At 46.5% G+C, this 18,572-nt stretch overlaps 1 protein-coding gene across 1 annotated transcript in view; it reads right to left on the reverse strand.

The window, feature by feature from the left end:
• The window catches only part of trpc7b (transient receptor potential cation channel, subfamily C, member 7b), a 56,699-nt gene that overhangs the window by 20,528 nt on the left and 17,599 nt on the right, over window positions 1-18,572 (reverse strand). The window contains exons 5-7 of the mRNA XM_088987282.1: window positions 14,110-14,326; window positions 5,827-6,060; window positions 1,427-1,691 (exon numbers count right to left, since the gene is read on the reverse strand). Of these exons, the coding sequence (XP_088843408.1) occupies window positions 1,427-1,691; window positions 5,827-6,060; window positions 14,110-14,326 (716 nt within the window). The remainder of the gene's footprint in view (window positions 1-1,426; window positions 1,692-5,826; window positions 6,061-14,109; window positions 14,327-18,572) is intronic.

Below are 18,572 nucleotides of genomic sequence, written 5' to 3' on the forward strand. Positions count from 1 at the left end.
TTCAACTAATCCTCACATTTTCAGCAAGATATAAATCATTGGTGCTAGAAGCCGCTTCATTTTGAAAGCCCTACATGCCCAAATTAATATTCTGTTTTAACCAAAAGTATAGTGACTGTGCCATTTCATGCTGCCCTTGTTTTGCGTTATTAGCTATAGCGGTGGTGTGTCTGTAGGTATTTTAACACCCACTGCCGGTCAAAGCGTGCACACCAGAATGAGTTGCACAATGCACAAAAGGTTTCATTCAGGGTCTCTAACTCAATTTGTCTTAGGGTCACTAGATATTGAGTCTGGGCTGCATAATATATTTCCCAAATTCAAGTATTCAAAAGACAACAAAAGTAATCAAATTACCCATCTTGATTAAGAACAGTTTAGAATATTATCAGTTCTTCAGAACATGAACAAGATTGGTGAGTCGATCCTCTCTCTCATCTACATGCTACTTTGCATACTAATTGGTATGTCTGGTTGATGAATGACGTCTAATTTCTTGAGCACCACAACTTTGTCTGTGACTTCAATACATGTTGTGGAGTTGTGTCCACAAAATGTCCAGGGTACCAACAGAGAAAAAAAAGGCCACTTGACCATTTGACTTTGAGGCAAAGTAGAAGGCCGCAAAAGATCGTTCTGGGTATCATACAGTAACTCGCCTCCCCGGTTGCAAGTGTGAGACCGTAGGTTTAATTATTTAAATTCATATTTTTCAACATTGTGTAATTTCTGTATATGTTTGCACAGTACAACACTGTTGTGTGCTATCTTTCCTATTAAGAAACACATTTCAAACAATCTGTTTTTTTGAGTCACTGTAACTGATTAACTCATTCACTGCCATTCACGAATTTATTCAGGAATTGAAAATATGAATATAGAGCACCATTCCCGATTTTGTTCGGGTTTTGTTTTTTTCTTGTTTGAGTGCCGATAAAGCGCTGTCATGGCCTCTGGCAATGTTTTCCCTTCCACTAGGGGGCATCATTTACCCCTTTTCCATCCTAGTGCTTTGTTCCAGCTTTAGCTGTTGTGAAAGCGCTATATAAACCATTGTATGTATTGTGTTGTATTTTGGACAGGCACCCTCATTTCAAGCTCATATAAGTCCAGACCCATGTAATTTAGGAATTAACTTTTTTTCTGATGAAAGAAGAGAGTCTAAGGTGTCTTACGCTGCATTCAATGTTTGTGTAGTCCTAAAACTCAATATTCTGTGGGTCCTGGAATTTGAGTGACAATGACAAAAAACCCTGGCAATGGAATGGACACATTTTTGCACATCTGGCAGTGAATGAGTCAATGGAACTGCAATTCTTTTACATGTATAAGAATGATTTGCAGTACAAGTGTTTGAGTGATGGAAGTGGTCAAAATGGAGAGTGTGTCACAGCTGAATAAAGAAAAAATAGCAGGTGTAACTCACGTGGTGAAGGCTGGATTGTATTTGGCTCCCAGGTAGTAAGAGTACAGGTTGAACATGCCAATCATGAAGGCCACAAACACCATGATAAAGATGACCATGAACTTGAAGATGTCCTTGACTGTGCGTCCCAGCGAGATCTGGAGTGGGCCGAAGCTTTCGTTGGCTGGAAGTATGTATGCGATGCGTGAGAAGCTCAGCACAACCGCAATGGCGTACAGACCCTCAGAGATAATCTGGGGGTCTGACGGGCGCCACTTGTTCCGAGCTGGAGAAGAAGGACAGAAAAGATAGAGTAAGATGATGTTTGAGGCTATAAACCACAGGTGCCAAATCCGGCCCGCCACATCATTTTTTTCGGCCCGCGAAAACAAATCAAACTTGTTAAATTCCATGATGATTGCTAAAATCTGAGCCAAAATTTCATATTTTTGGATGTCAACCACAATAGAAGTCATTATTCTTGACTTCAGATTTGAAAACGAGTTATTCATTAATTTGCTGTGTGCTCTATATGTAATATTTGAAGGGATTTAAACATTCTAATGGGTTCCCCAAATTCATAACGGCCCTCGAGAGGAAACCATAACTACAATGTGGCCCGCGGCAAAAAATGACTTTGACACCCCTGCTATAAACATTTTATTTCAATGTGCTGATGTGGGGCCTTCAGATGCAAAGGCTGCGATTTTCTGCAATAAAACCATTTATGACAGTGTCAGTTACAACAGATGATTATGAATAAGAGGCATAGCTCCATTAATAGTGCAGGTGTTCCTAATATGAGGTTACAATAACAGTAGTTCTATTTCTTGCAGGGAAAAAAAACCTAACATTTTGTGTGACCTATTTTCAGGTCAAACAAGAAGCTGGACAAAGATTAAATGACCGTTATTAACTGAGGTTAAACAGAGCGAGAGGTGGCAATGGCAAACGATGGATGTTTTGTCTGTGAAGAACAAAAATAGTCTGGAGAGAATTAAGAGCAGACACACAAGCGAGAAACAATAATGGCCGTGACATAAAAAAGTAAATAAAGCAAAGAAAAACAACAGCAGGCATTCGTTAGGATGGAAAAAGATGGAACAACTACATGTGAGAATAGGTTTGTTGGCCCTCAAAAGACATATGGAGGGCAGTTAAAAATGATGATCACTACAATGAGGAAGGTAAATCATAAATCATGTGTTTCCTACGTGACTCGTTAATATGTTGTGACAGAGTCAGGCCACTAGATGACACTATCTCTTCCAATATGCAAACTGCAGCCAGTACCTTCCTGCATATTTTCCTGGACAAGTGTACTGCTCGTTTTTCTTCAAATAGAATCGGTTGATGCGTCCGTGGGATGTAAACAAATTACATGATTGTTTATTTCTGGTTGTTGGAAATATTTTCTTGCAAATGGCCTGATTTCAAGTTCTAATACATTAATTCTTCTCATTGTAAATTTGGAGCTTGTTTTTTTAATCTCATCTTTGTCTAGATTGGATTTAAATAATTGACCACTGAGGGTACCCACAGTTAGTGAGTGCTCTCCTGATATGTTTTGACTCCTTTTCTCTACCTTCAGTGCTAGTTGGTATTAGTTTAGCCCTATGCTGGAGGGTTCTGATAACTCCTAGTTTATGTTGTAAAGGGTGGTTAGAGTCAAAAAGTAAGTATTGGTCAGTGTGCGTAGCCTTCCTAAAGACTTCTGTTTTTAGCGCTCTGTCCTCTTTTATAATTACTTTACAATCCAAGAAGGCTAGTTGGTTCTCTTGAATGTCCTCACGAGTAAATTTAATGTTGAAGTCTACAGAGTTGAGATGATCTGTGAAGGATTGAATTTCTTGTTTCTTAATTATGACAAAAGTATCGTCCACATATCTAAACCAGTGTCTAGGTTTAGTCCCTGGGAAGGATGTGAGGGCCTGTTTCTCCATCTCTTCCATGTAAAGATTAGCCACTATGGGTGAAACTGGTGAGCCCATAGCACAACCATGGATTTGTTTATAAAATTTTTCCCGAAATTGAAAATACGTAGTATTAAGGCAGATTTCTAATAATTGGCAGATGTGATCCGGTTTCAGTTTGGTTCTTTCATGCAGAAAAACATCCGCCAGCAGCCTCGTCCTCACCACTGAGACTGCTGCTGGGGTTGGGACAGATGTAAAGAGAGAAGTCACATCGTATGATGCCAAAGTTTCCTCAGGTTCCAATATGAGGTCTTTGATCCTCTCTACAAACCCTGTGGTGTTCTCTACGTGGTATTCTGTGTTACCAACCAACGGAGCTAAAATAGTTTTTAAATATTTGGCTACATTGTATGTAGAGGAGTCAATGCTACAAACCCTTGACTGTGGCTGTTACATCATAATAATGACTAAAATGCATTTCATGCATGTTAAAGTTCTATTGCACGTTCATATTTTTGGACAGTAACTATAAGTGATAGAATATCAGAAGTTTGACTTGCAATTGTGAGGAGTCGAGTTATCTGTAGTAATTGTACTTTGCGTTTTGTTTTATTTGTGGGTGATGGAAAGCAATTTTTTTGGAGACGTTTTCCGTGGTATGAACTGGAAGACAAGTCAGAAGTGAGGGAAAAAGGAAGCATCAATGTATTGAAATATCCTCAATGAAAACCTGCTCCAGAGCGATCAGGACCTCAGACTACGTGGGGAAACATAACCAAAAACGACAATGACCCAAATCACACAGCCAACACAAGAATGGCACAATTTCAGTGTCACTTTGTCAATGCCCTTGAATCTGCTTAAACATTTTCAGATCTGAAGAGATCTGAAAATGACCCAAATACAAGTGAAGCAGTGACGTGCAGTCAGGGGAGGCAGGTGAGGCTGTGCCTCACCTGTCATCACGGAAACATCAAATGACAAAATAAATTAAACAGTTATATTTATTTAGTGATTTGTACGTTAACATTCTTTAACATTTAACTTCACCATTTTTTTATTTGTTTTCAAAATCGCTGAATTTTCACATTTACCGTTCAAATACTAAGTAGAGACGAGCGGTGAGGCAGCAGCCGGCTGAGCCTCACCATGGATTGCGCAATCCCGATGCTAACTGTGCTGGCTTGCACTGCAGTGAGACCGCATTGCTGTCCCTCTGCATGTCGCTATTAAAGCGTTCAAACACGTTTAGTATATGAACTAAATTTCTACAGTTTAGCTGGTGTATATAATGTACAGTCACTGTACATTATAAACACTGTACTACAGTGTTTATTTTATTTTATTTTTATCAAAACTCTGTGCATAGGTGAGGCACACAGTTCTCCTGTCTCATGACGGGGGCACTGGTGATTAGAGATTCTTCTAGCGACTCCTCGGCTGCAGAATAATAGAATTAGTGACAGCAAGCTACAGTAAACAGCAAGTTAAGTGCAACCATCCAGTCATTTTTTCGTGTTGCTTGGTCTTATTTTCAGAATGGTGGATTACATATCTAAATTGAAAGAATTTTCAATCGAAGCAGGAGATAATAATTAAAGGAAGACCAACACCGGACTGAGATTTACATTCATCCCTCACCGTTTGTGAGGGATGAATGTAAATCTCCCGTACAGCTTCTCAGCTTTTTGACCAAGAAGGATCTCATTGAAATTATTCCAGCAGTGTTCTCCATTGAGACAGAGAGACTTGAACTTAATTTATAAGTAAAGGTAACATGATAATAAAGTTTTTTAATTCTTTTTTTTCTATGCTACAGTTTGTATACAGTATATAAAGAATGCTGACATGACATTTTAAGCAAACACGTTAACTATTGCCAATTAAATGGTGAATAAGCTAGTCTGTGGAGTTCATATGTTTGTAAATCTGACTGTGATGACGTCAGTGCCTCACCAGCCATGAACCTCACCGCACGTCACTGAAGTGAAGACATGTATTTGGACAAAGAAAAACCTTACATTTTTCATCATTTCCAATTTACTTTATATTTTTCCCAAATGACTGACAAAACTTGATCCACGGGGCTTTACCAGAGATCAGCATCAAAGAAAGCTCAATTCACATTTTTTATGCTTTTGAGAGCAGTAAAGCTAACACTGTTGCGACTTCAGGTCGTTCAAAGGCTGTAAGCGGAACATTATAATCCTCATCAACCTGAAGTAGGAATGGAGAAAGCTTTATCAGTATCTGAGGCTCCCACTGAATTCAGCTTATGTTGATGCTGAGCTGCAGTGCAGATTCTTCAGCTTAGATGGCTTTTCTCAAACGGGTTGCATGTTTACATCAAATATGAATGTCAAAATCTCCATGTATGTAAATGGTAAGCAAGTTATATGTATAAGCAGCACAAGAAAAGCCCTTGGCACATTGGGAACATTTTGTTGAAAATAATGTGAGCTGATTTCTCTTTGAAAAGTGATTACCGAACAGTGAAAAGCCTACCGAATGTAAAGTAGGCGACGTCATCAGGCAACGAGGCGTTGCTGAGGTCTTCATCAGGCACATACATGTCCACATACTGCTGGGCTTTGGATGCCTTGAGGAATGCCATGAATCGCGCTGTGAAAGATGCCACGAAGATGGAGAGCATGCCAAAGTCCAGAACATTCCACAGGTGCATGATGTACTCTCTGGGCCCATCGTTCCAGATCTCCTTGCACTCGGACCAAATCATACCTGTTGATGGCATGCAGGTAGAGGGTTCTTCACATTCGATGAACACAAATATTCTCAAGCGCACATAAAAAAGAATAACATGTTAACCTCTTCACTGCCCTTCACAAATGTGTTTGGGAATTGAAAATGACGTAAAGCGCCATTCCCGAATTTTTGTTTGGCTTTGGTTATTTTAATGCTTGGGTGTCTATAAAACACTTTCCATGGGCTCTGGAAAAGTTTTTTTTCTTTTCCACAAGGGGCAGAATTTCCCTTTTTTCCATGTAAGTGCTTTGTTACATCTTCAGCTGTTGTTAAAATGTTACATATGTAACGGAGTTGTACACTTAGGTTATTAAATTATGAAGGAAGTGACGCAACGGCGCACAGTGTGGCACTATGTCCCGCCCATAGTTTCCAGAACAATCTCGAGGAGATTCAGGTTAATCACAAGACGAAACCCATGCGACTTCACCCATCCCTTCTGCCATACTGTGTTGCAGTGTTGCAGAAATAAAAGAAATAAAAAGACACATCCACGAGTCTCGTCTTCATTAATACGGCAGCATCGTGAGGATGAAGACAGTCACTGTTGTGACACCCGTCACACATAAACATGTATAAAGATGTATGTATTGCATTGTATTTTGGACAGCTGCCCTCATTTCAAGCTCATATAAATCCAGACCTATAAAAGTTAGGAAATAACTTTTTTTTCTGATGAAAGAAGAGAGTCTGAAGTTTCTTACACTGAATGGAATGTTTATATAGTCCTAAAACTCAATATTCTGTGGCACTGGAGTAGACACCTTTTTGCACAAGGTCTGGCAGTGAATGAGTTAAAATGTAAACTCATTATCGATAGACATCTTCCTAGATTTACCCACCTAAAAGTGATGCTTTGACGCCTTCAGAGCCAAAGCGTGAGCAATGGGTGCAATCTTTGCAAAGATAATGGACTTGAAAATAATCTGCTGGAACCCGATTCTACCTAAACTAATGACTATTTATTGCACTCACACATAAGCACAAAGCAAGTAATGTCATACGATACCTGTACTCCAAACTAATATATGAAACACCATAGACATTGTTAGAATTGTAATATGCAAATATGTCTCTGTCTACTGTGCAGGTAGTATATCAAATGACAAATAAACAGGTTGTGAAAGAGTCTGATAGAAATTGCATTTATTTATCGATCATCTCCATGTTTCTTTCGTTGTTCAATACCACTTCTTCATTTCCAAGGCCTTATCTGTTCTCATTATACCACATTGTAACACTTGATATGCTGAAGTTGCATTTCCATCCTGATTCTAGCCGAGACCTTGCTTCTGCCAGTTTTCTTTTGACCCTTAGAAAATAAAACGCTACTGGTGTATTCATCATGTAACTCTGGATGATATGAAAATTGGAAAGGTGCAATGCTGTCTTATCATCATGGTGCAGAAAACTTTAATATACAGATTCAATTTGAACATAAAACGGCTCAGTGGTTTCTCCTGCTGAACCATCATGGATGACTAATACCAACAGTAGCTAATTGAAAATGCAAATCATTTTGTAATTTTATTTTGTATTTATATTACCTCTAAGATGATTTAATGGGTGTGGATTTGTTTGTTGGCAAATTTTTGCTGAGAGTTTTTGATTCGTAAGGTTCGTACGGTGAACCTTACGAACGAGATACGTTCCGAGCAGTCGTTCGTAAGGTGAATTTGTTCGTAATTGCTTCAGTGCTATATTTTGTATGAAATGTATGAGGAAGTCTGGAGTGACAGAAAAGTATGTCAGAGCGGTACAAGATATGTATCATGACTGTAAGGCAGTTGTGAGGTGTGCTGTCGGAATGACAGAGAAATTCAAGGTGGAGGTGGCACTCCATCAGAGGTCAGCTCTGAGCACCTTCTTATTCACTTTGGTGATGGGCAGGCTGACAGACGATGTTAGACAAGAATCTCCTTGGACCATAATGTTTGCAGATGACATTGTGATCTGTAGCGGGACCAGGGAACAGGTGGGGGAGAAACTCGAGATGTGGAGGTATGCCCTTGAACGGAGAGGAATGAAGATCAGTCGCAGCAAGACAGAATATGTGTGTGTGTGAGAATGAGAGGGATCTAAGTACAAGAGTGATGCTACAGGGAGAAGAGATAAAGAAGGTGGAGGATTTTAAGTAAAGTACTTGGGGTCAACTATCCAGAGCAATGAAGAGTGTGGAAAAGAGGTGAAGAAGCATGTCCAGGCAGGCTGGAACGGCTGGAAAAAAATGTCAGGTGTGATAGAAGGGCTTCAGCTAGGATGAAAGGAAAGGTGTATAAAACGGTGGTGATACCAGCCATGATGTTTGGACTGGAAACAGTGCCACTGAAGAAAAGACAGGAAGCACAGCTGGAGGTACAAGAGCTGAAGATGTTGGGGTTTTCTTTGGGAGTGACCAGGTTGGATAGGATCAGGAATGCGTATATCAGAGGGACAACTCATATTAAAGGCTTTGGAGAGAAAGGCAGAGAGGCCAGGCTGAGATGGTTTGGACATGTCCAGAGGAGAGAGAGTGACTACATCGGGAGAAGGATGCTGAGCCTTGAACTGCGAGGCAGGAGACCGAGAGTGTGACGAACGCTCGAGTGCTAGGAGGCAGACCTCGAGCGACGGACTTTTGGTGTTAGGGAAGGACCCGAAATACACGGCGTTACAGGCTTGGATGGATACAGAGTCTTTACTGGAAACAGCATCAAATAATAACAAACAGGGATGAGTGAAGGAAGATAACTGAATGATAGCAGACCTGGCAACACGGAAGTGGAAATGGCAATGACCAAGAATACTCCGACGGAGACGGTAGTGAGCGCGAGACAGATATAGTCAGAAGGCACCATCAGTGAAATGACAATCAGCTGTGGGAACCCAGGTGTACGATGATTGGAGGGGCCGTCTCCCAGGATTGGCGGAGGAGGTGACAGGAGGGGCGGGGCGCGCCCCGGATGGCAACGAGATGTGACAGTGCCCCCCCCTCAAGGGACGCCTCTCGGCGGCCCCCCAGGCTTGGATGGGTGAGCCGCATGGAACGCCCGGGTGAGGGATGGGTCGAGGATCCAGGCACGTGGGACCCATTGACGTTCCTCAGGTCCATAGCCCTCCCAGTCGACCAGGTACTGCACTCCTCTGCCCCTGCGCCTGGAGTCCAGTATCTCCCGCACGGTGTAGACTGGTCCGTCGTCCAATATCCGGGGGGGAGGTGGGGGGGCGGGCGTGGGGGCTAAGGGGCTGGTCTCCACTGGCTTGAGGAGGGAAACATGAAACACGGGGTGGATCCGCATGGTGGGTGGTAGCCGGAGCCTCACCGAGACCGGGCTGAGGATGGCCTCGATGGGGAAGGGACCCGTGAAGCGTGGGCCCAGCTTGGCCGAGGACCCTGCCAGCCGAAGGTCCTTCGTGGATAGCCAGACCTCCTGCCCGACCTGGTAGCTGGGTGCTTGCCGTCGATGGCGGTCTGCCACCCGCCGGTTCCGGGATGCGGTGCGTGACAGGGCGTCCCTGGTCTCCTTCCAGACTCTGTGGGCCCGTCTGAGGTGATGATCGATAGACGGGACCTCCACCTGGCCTTCCTGTGTGGGAAATAAGGGCGGCTGATAGCCACAGGCGGACATGAATGGGGACCGACCTGTGGCTGCGGAGACCAGGGAGTTGTGGGCGTACTCCACCCAGGGTAGGTGCAGGGCCCACGCCGCCGGGTTGTGGAGGCACACGCACCGGAGGGCCGCCTCCAGGTCCTGGTTCTTCCTCTCCGTCTGTCCGTTGGTCTGGGGGTGGTACCCAGACGACAGGCTCGCCGATGCCCCTAGGGACCGACAGAAACGCTTCCATACCTTGGACACGAACTGCGGTCCCCGATCCGACACGATGTTCGTCGGAATCCCGTGGAGACGGACGACATGGTTAACCAGGAGTTGAGCCGTCTCGGTGGCGGACGGCAACCTGGTTAACGGAACGAAGTGGGCCGACTTGGAGAATCGGTCCACTACGGTGAGGACGACCGTCTTGCCACGGGAGGGGGGGAGGCCTGTCACGAAGTCGACGGAGATGTGGGACCAGGGTCTGGACGGAACCGGTAGGGGCTGGAGGAGTCCGGCCGGGGGCTGGTGGGAGGCCTTTCCACGGGCGCAGGTCGGGCAGGCCTTCACGAAGAGGGTGATGTCCCTCCTAAACCCCGGCCACCAGAACCGTTGGGCGATGAGTTGGATCGTCCTGTTGACCCCCGGGTGGCAAGCTATCTTAGATGTGTGCCCCCAGATGAGCACCTCGGTGCGTAGAGGGGGGGGGACGAACAGGCGATCCTTGGGACAGCCCCTGGGGATGGTGGTGGTTCCCTGGACTTGTTGGACTTTTCTCTCAACCTCCCACCTCAGGGCGCCCAGGATGCGCTGGGCCGGCAGGATGTTGGCGGTGGTCTCCTCCCTTTCTGCCGGCTCATGGATACGGGATAGGGCGTCAGGCTTGGTGTTCTGTGACCCTGGGCAGTAGGTGAGAGAAAAGTCAAAACGGGTGAGGAAGAGTGACCATCGGGCCTGCCGTGAGTTAAGTCTCTTGGCCGACCGGATGGCCGCCAGGTTCTTGTGATCCGTGTAGACGGTGAAGGGGTGTTTAGCTCCCTCAAGCCAGTGTCTCCATTCCTGCAGGGCCAGGACGACCGCCAGCAGTTCCCGATTGCCGACGTCGTAATTGGCTTCGGCGGGGCTGAGCCGGCGGGAGAAGAAGGCGCATGGGCGTAGCTTCTGGTCGGTGGGAGAGCGCTGGGAAAGGACGGCCCCTACTCCGGACTCGGATGCGTCAACCTCGACCGTGAACGGGAGATCCGGGTCGGGATGACGCAGAACGGGGGGGTTGGTGAAGGCACGACGGAGGCGGTTGAAAGCCCCCTCAGCATCGGGAGTCCACCTGAAAGGGAGCTTGGTGGACGTGAGGTTAGTGAGGGGGAGTGCCTTCTGACTATACCCGCGAATGAAGCGGCGGTAGAAGTTGGCAAACCCCAAAAACCGCTGAAGCTGCTTGCGCGTCTTTGGGATCGGCCATTCCACCACCGCCTTGGTTTTGGCGGGGTCGGCCCTGAGCTGCCCCTGCTCCACCACAAACCCCAGGAACGACAGAGAGCGGACATGGAAGTCACACTTCTCTGCCTTCACATAGAGCCGGTTTTGCAGGAGCCGCGCCAGGACCCGTCGGACGTGTTGCCGGTGTTCTTCTGCAGAGCGAGAAAAAATAAGAATGTCATCGAGGTAAACAAAAACAAAAACATTGAGGAAGTCCCTGAGCACATCATTAATTAAATTCTGGAATACGGCCGGCGCGTTCGTGAGCCCGAACGGCATCACCAGGTATTCAAAGTGCCCTAAAGGCGTCTTGAAGGCTGTTTTCCATTCATCCCCCTCACGGATTCGGACCAAATGGTAGGCGCTGCGAAGATCCAATTTAGAAAAAATGGTGGCGGACTGAAGGGGCGCAAAGGCCGAATCCATGAGGGGGAGAGGGTATTTGTTGCGGATGGTGATGTCGTTCAGGCCCCGGTAGTCAACGCATGGGCGCAGGGATCCGTCCTTCTTGTCGATAAAGAAAAACCCTGCGCCCAGCGGGGAACGCGACGGCCGAATGAGTCCTGCCGCTAGAGAGGAGTCTATGTAAGTGCTCAGGGCTTCCCGTTCCGGTTGTGAAATATGGTAAAGTCTGGAGTCCGGTAATGGAGCCCCTGGCTGCAAGTCTATAGCACAGTCATACGGTCGGTGGGGCGGCAGGGATTGGGCGTTGTCTTTGCTGAACACCTCCCGCAGGTCGTGGTAGCAATGTGGCACGCCTTTGAGGCAGATGGCCTCGGGCGGGCCACCGCGGGAGGGGTTACGCCCTGCCGTAGCCGACCGCAGGCAGTTAGCGTAGCAGTAGGGGCTCCAGCCCTGAATGGTGGGGCCCTCCCAAGAAATGGATGGGTCATGGGCCTTGAGCCAGGGGAGACCCAAGACCAATGGCGCGTTCCGGGAGGGCATAACAAGAAATTGGCGGTGCTCCACATGGTTGCCTGCCACTCGGAGCTTAAGTGGGGCCGTGAGGTGGGTGACCCGGGCTAATAATCGGCCATCCAGGTCGACGATCTCCTTAGGGGGAAGGAGATCTAAAAGTCGGCAGCCCATCAGGTCGGCCAGGTGGGGGTCGATAATGCACCCGTCGACCCCCGAGTCCACTAGTGCCCACACTCTTTGGGAGCTGGAGGGGCCAAATAGTTCACTCTCCAGCTCCAACCGTGTGGCTCGTGTAGTGGACTTAGCCCCCAACGGATTCCGTTTCGGCGGGGACTTACATTGGCCGTGGGTCCTAGGCTGGGGGCCTCGGGTGCGACGAGCCCTCGGGTTGGCGTGGTCGTCTCCCCCCCCTATCACCATCGGTTCGAAGAGTCCCTCCTGGGGCTGCGCGCGGTCGCTGCCGGGTGTGGTCGACCGAGGTCGGCTTCGGGGTACCTCGGGCCGTCGGTCGCTCAGCTCCTTTCGCCGCTCTCGAAGACGCTGATCCAAGCCGATGACAATCCCGACGAGGTCGTCGAAGGTGGTGCCGGCGTCGCGGGTAGCCAACTCATCCTTTAGGTCGGAATTCAAGCCGCGACGAAACACCCCCCTCAACGCTCGGTCGCCGTAGCCGCTGCCAGCGGCCTGGATCCGGAAAGCGACGGAGTATTCTGCGGCCGAACGGGCCCCTTGGACGCAGTCGAGGATTTTCCCTTCCGCCTCGACCTCCGTCACTGGATGGTGAAACACCCGGCGAATCTCGGCTACGAAGTCCGGATACGAGGCGCACAGCTCCGGTCGGGACTCTCGTACCGCCAGCACCCATGATTCGGCTTCGCCCGCGAGCAGGCTGGTGATGAAGGCTACCTTAGCCTCATCGCTAACGTAGGCGTCAGGATGTTGTTCAAACACGAGCGCACACTGCATTAGGAATTGAGCGCAGCGCTCGGTTTCGCCTGCGTAGCGTGAGGGTTGGGGTAGCGGGGGCGTGCGCCTGCCCACGGGCGGGGGGGAAGGAACAGAGAGGGTGGCGATGCACTTTTCCATCTCCTTGAGGCGTTGAGCCAGCGAGGTAGTGGCGTGGCGCATTTCCTCAATCGCCTGGGCCAGCTGGCTCGAACGCTCCGCCTCTTGTACAAGGGCGGTAACATACCTGTCAACGCCGGCGGGGTCCATGGGTGGTCGGAGTATTGTGTGACGAACGCTCGAGTGCTAGGAGGCAGACCTCGAGCGACGGACTTTTGGTGTTAGGGAAGGACCCGAAATACACGGCGTTACAGGCTTGGATGGATACAGAGTCTTTACTGGAAACAGCATCAAATAATAACAAACAGGGATGAGTGAAGGAAGATAACTGAATGATAGCAGACCTGGCAACACGGAAGTGGAAATGGCAATGACCAAGAATACTCCGACGGAGACGGTAGTGAGCGCGAGACAGATATAGTCAGAAGGCACCATCAGTGAAATGACAATCAGCTGTGGGAACCCAGGTGTACGATGATTGGAGGGGCCGTCTCCCAGGATTGGCGGAGGAGGTGACAGGAGGGGCGGGGCGCGCCCCGGATGGCAACGAGATGTGACAGTGAGGAAGACCAAAGAGGAGGTTTATGGATATTGGCAAAGAGGACGTGAAGGTCGCTGTTGTGAGAGAAGAGGATGCACAAAACAGGGTTAGATGGTGGACACCGATTCGCTGTGGCGACCCCTGAAGGGAAAAGCCAAAAGGAAAAGTAGACCATAACGTCGTAACTCGAATGTTCGTAAGTTGGGGAGCATCTGTAATGTGAAAACCTAGATGTCTTCACACTGCAAAGTGTGTCACAATTTTCGATTTCTCACAACACACAGTCACAACTGACATAAACAGGGAAGAAGAATATGTTCTTCGCTAAAACAACCTTTCAAAACGGAGAAGTAAGCATCTCATCACACTCGGTGTGGGCTCGATTTCCAGAATACACAGTGCATGTTAAATGAACATGACATGAAGGCAACTTTTAAACCTGTCACAACTCACCCAACACCCACTTCATGATCAACATCTCTGTCCAGGAAAACTGTGTGGTCTTGACTCTGAACACCTGCCGCGGGTGGTCCGTAATCGTCTCATTGGGCAGGTTTTTGACACCTTCAAAGCGGTCCGAAGCGTTGATAATCAGGAGACCCAGGAAGATGGTGAATGAGACTGCATGAGCCACAAATTTCATGAATGGACTTCGCAGGATTTGACCCAGCTGGAAGAAAAAAGGTTAAAACTTAAGGAAAATCATTGTACTATTTACCTCTCTCCAAACTGCACCCTCTGTTGCTCTAACACAACTCAACTAAACCCTTTAAGAGTAGCTCTCAAGTTCCAGAATGAGAATTCCAATTAAATGTCAGATAGGTCATAAATGTAACTTTTAAGTGAGCATTCTGAGAATCAGAATTCTGAGATAAATGTGAGAATCCTGCCAACATTTTTTTTCTTCAGTCACCCTGATCCTTTTCAATCAAGAAGAGACATATGTGTTGATCACAAACAGTATTCAGTATATTCAAACTGAAAGGAATATGCAGGAAAATGAACAAAACTGTCATGTTCTTAATTGGAACTCAGTGAAGACAGAGACCATCGAGGGAGCCGCAAATAATCAGTTATAAAAAGACCAAATTGTGCCAATTGAGTAAAAATATGCCACACGCATATGTGTGCACAGTTTCAGCGCCAGTCTTTACACCTGCTGTTTTCAATAATATCTTCCCACAGGAGATCACTACTGTCTGTCTGCGGGCACTGCAGCACATAAGGTCTCACCGTGTTTCCAATGCCATGCACATCCACCCACGCACAAATACACACACACACTTAGCAAAGTCGAAACCGCCGATAGCCGATTCTGCAAAAACCTCCTGGGAAAACATACTCTTATCACAACTCTTACTTCAACTGCTGTAATGATAATGTGGATTTATTTCACGAACAATTGTGCTAAAAGAACTACAGAAACTCATGCACTCAAATTACAGTGGGGCCTCGGTTTACAAACACCTTGCTTTTCATAATTTTCAGTTTACGAACGTTAAATTTATGAAAATTAAACGTTGGATTAAGCACTACTTTTCGGGATACACACGGAGCGCCGCCCCACCACAGTTGGCGGAGTAATCGTCGGCGGAAGAACACCAAAGCACACGACCGAACAGCGCCCCAGCCGGCCTACCTTTCCACACCCCCTTTCTCTGAGTGCTCACGTCAATCGCCTCCAGAGATTTGTTTTACTGATACTTTTGCTGTTATGGGACGAAAAAAGACCCCACCACAGGCTCGTGTTCAGCCGAAGAAGACACAAAACAAAATTACAGTTGAGAAGAAGAAGGAGATCATTGAAAAACACGAACGAGGTGTGCGTTTGTCTGACTTAGCGGCCCAGTACGGATATGCTAAATTCACCACTGCTACCATCCTTCGCAACAGAGAAGCCATCAAAGGTGCGTGTGTTACCGCTATCCGGCGACAGCGTGAATAAAGCAATTACAGTAAAGTCTCGTTATATCGATATTCAAGGGAGTCCGAAAAAATATCGATGTAACCGGGACTATCGATATATCCGACCCTGCGCGCATGTAATTTTCTCCGTGCGTGCATCGAAATAGTATCGATATAACCGGGACTATCGATATATCCGATATCGATATACTTTACTGTATATGCGAGAAAGCACGGCAAATTCACTCTGATATCATTGAAAGCAGCATGGACGAATTTGTGCCCCGAATGCATCCTTGAGAGGGAGTTTGAAGGATTTGATCCTCATGACTCTGTTGTTTTGGGTGATATTGTTTCCATTGTACAGAACGTGGGACTCAAAGTGGATGCAGATGACATCGAGGAGCTTGCTGCTGACCATAATTAGGTCCTCAACACAGAGGATTTGATTTGCCTTCTAGAGGACAAGCAGAAGCAAGCCATTCAGGAGTTGTCATCTGAAGGCGAGGAGGAGGAGATGGCTGCAGCATCAAGTGAGAGCATCACGAAACTGTTGGCTAAGTGGAATGATGTGCAGGCTTTTATTGAACAGTTCCATCCAGAAAAGACTGTGGCTATGAGAATGATCAACATCTCATCTCTCATCTCATCTCATCTCATTTTCCGTACCGCTTATTCCTCATTAGGGTCGCGGGGGTAGCTGGAGCCTATCTCAGCTGTCTTCGGGCACGAGGCGGGGGACACCCTGAATTGGTTGATTGGTTGATCAACATGGCGAATGATAATGTGATGCCTCAGTTTCGTAAGACCTTACAAGTCAGAAAGCAACAGGTGTCAATTAAGAGCCATCAATGACCATCATAAATGTAAATAAAGTGACTTTATTATACAGTGCAGTTTATTTCTTTCATTACAATACAATAGCACATTTATTATACGTAGAATAAGGTATATTGTGTGGAGTTTTAAGGCTTATTTACTTAAAAATTATATTTTATGGAGACCTGGGAATGGATTATTTTCATTTTAATGGTTTCCTATGGGAAATTCATTTTTGTGATACACACTTTTCACCTAACGCACTCTGTCTGGGAACCAATTAAGTTCGTAAGCCAAGGCCCCACTGTTTTTCAAATGATTTGTATAACAAAAAACAAAATCCATTTTAATTGATGAACTATCAAGACCAGGATTATGAACACCGCCTAATCCCTTCGCCCGGGGGCAGGGATGGCGCACGCACGCACTTACGCGCACATACATACACACACACACACACACACACACACACACACACACACACACACACACACACACACACACACACACACACACACACACACACACACACACACACACACACACACACTCACAATGCGCGGATGCACACACACATGCAAACACACGCACGTGCAGAGACGAACACACACGTGCACAACCATGCACACACGAAAATTGCATGCACGACGAGCAACAGCAACAGGTCTCTGGGTGCTTCGTAAATTTTCGGAAAAACTATCTGTCTTTTTAAAGTGACCAACTTGTGCTTGCGAAGTTCAATCCCTTTTGGAAATTCCTGGTCGTTGTTAGCATGGAGTGAGCTAAAGTGGCGCTGAAGATTTGAAGCTCTGAAATGTGCTAATGTCGCCTGACATATAAGGCAGAATGGCTTGGTATTACATTCAACAAAAAATATAAACTCTTCCACTCTGTTAAAAAAAAGTCATGTGTTCATTCTCATATTTTCATTTTGCTGTGCATTTTTGTCCTGCCATTTTGAGAGCGAACTTGACACAAATTGTTTACGACTCAAATGATTGATTTTCATCTCACGCACATGCGTGTTGACGTCACCTGGTCAGCTTGCTACGGTAATTTCACGACTGTAAGTCTTAAATGTCCTCCAAACGCCCTATGTCCGTGAAAATACGGTACATACTGAATGAATGGTGTCGCATTCCGAACGAGGCAGAAAGTAACAGACTCATCGAAACGAAGTGGGATGTTTGGATCTCCAAGCAGGCGACAGAGACAGAATATCATTGCAGGGTGTTTATTAATGTAACAAATGGCACTGGGCCAAAAACAGGTGGACCAGCGGAATCGTAACAAACAAAGTAACCGGCGGTGGTGCAGAAATAGGCACAATCCCGAAAGAAGGCAGACACTTACGAGGGACGCGAGGGGGAAAAGACTCGGACCTGATCAACACACGCACCGAAGCTGAGAAAGATAGTGCAGGATACGGGCGAGATACGAGGTGAACATCAATAATCTGGCACTAGTGAGATGACCGCGACCCGTATAAATACAATGTCTGTCGATGAGGAAGCCCCAGCTGTCAATCCGCCCGTGACAAATGGAAGCGCCAGCGCCAAACATTTTTGATGCTTGTCATGTGAAAGCCCCTGAAGAGCCGCATGAAATCGGCCAAAGAGCCGCATGAGGCTCGCGAGCCGCGGGTTGGCCAGACTTGCCCGAGGGTGTCAAACTCATTTTTTTGCCGCTGGCCACATTGTTGTTACGGTTTCTTCTAGCTTGGGTCCTGTTATGAATTTGAAGAAACCATTAGAATGTTTAATCCACTTTACATACTACAAAGAGAGAGAGCACAACAAATTAATGAACAACTAAGTTTCCAATTTCAGGTAAAAAATAATGACTGTTATTGTGGTTTATATGAGATAATTTCAAACCAGTAACGACAACTTGATTAAGATTGTGCCTGCCATGTCGGGAATTGATTCATAGATTTTCTCTCGTAGCGCCTTGGGTTTGTATCTCCAAGGAGACAAGTGTTCAAGGTACTAAACACATTTCAAAAAAGAACAACACTTCATGGCAGGAGGACAACAGAACATCTCCACACACCAGTAAAAAGCTTGCATTCGTAAAGGTGGCAGAGCAAGTGCAGAAGATGCTTCCAATATTTACCATGTTTGTCATGCTTCTGCAGGAGATGAGAATTCCCTCAACGTTTTCAACTCAATATTTACAGCTACGACTTACAA

This window comes from Hippocampus bargibanti, linkage group LG02 (assembly GCF_051943395.1).
Source record: "Hippocampus bargibanti isolate YZ-2025 linkage group LG02, ASM5194339v1, whole genome shotgun sequence".
Lineage (NCBI taxonomy): Eukaryota > Metazoa > Chordata > Actinopteri > Syngnathiformes > Syngnathidae > Hippocampus > Hippocampus bargibanti.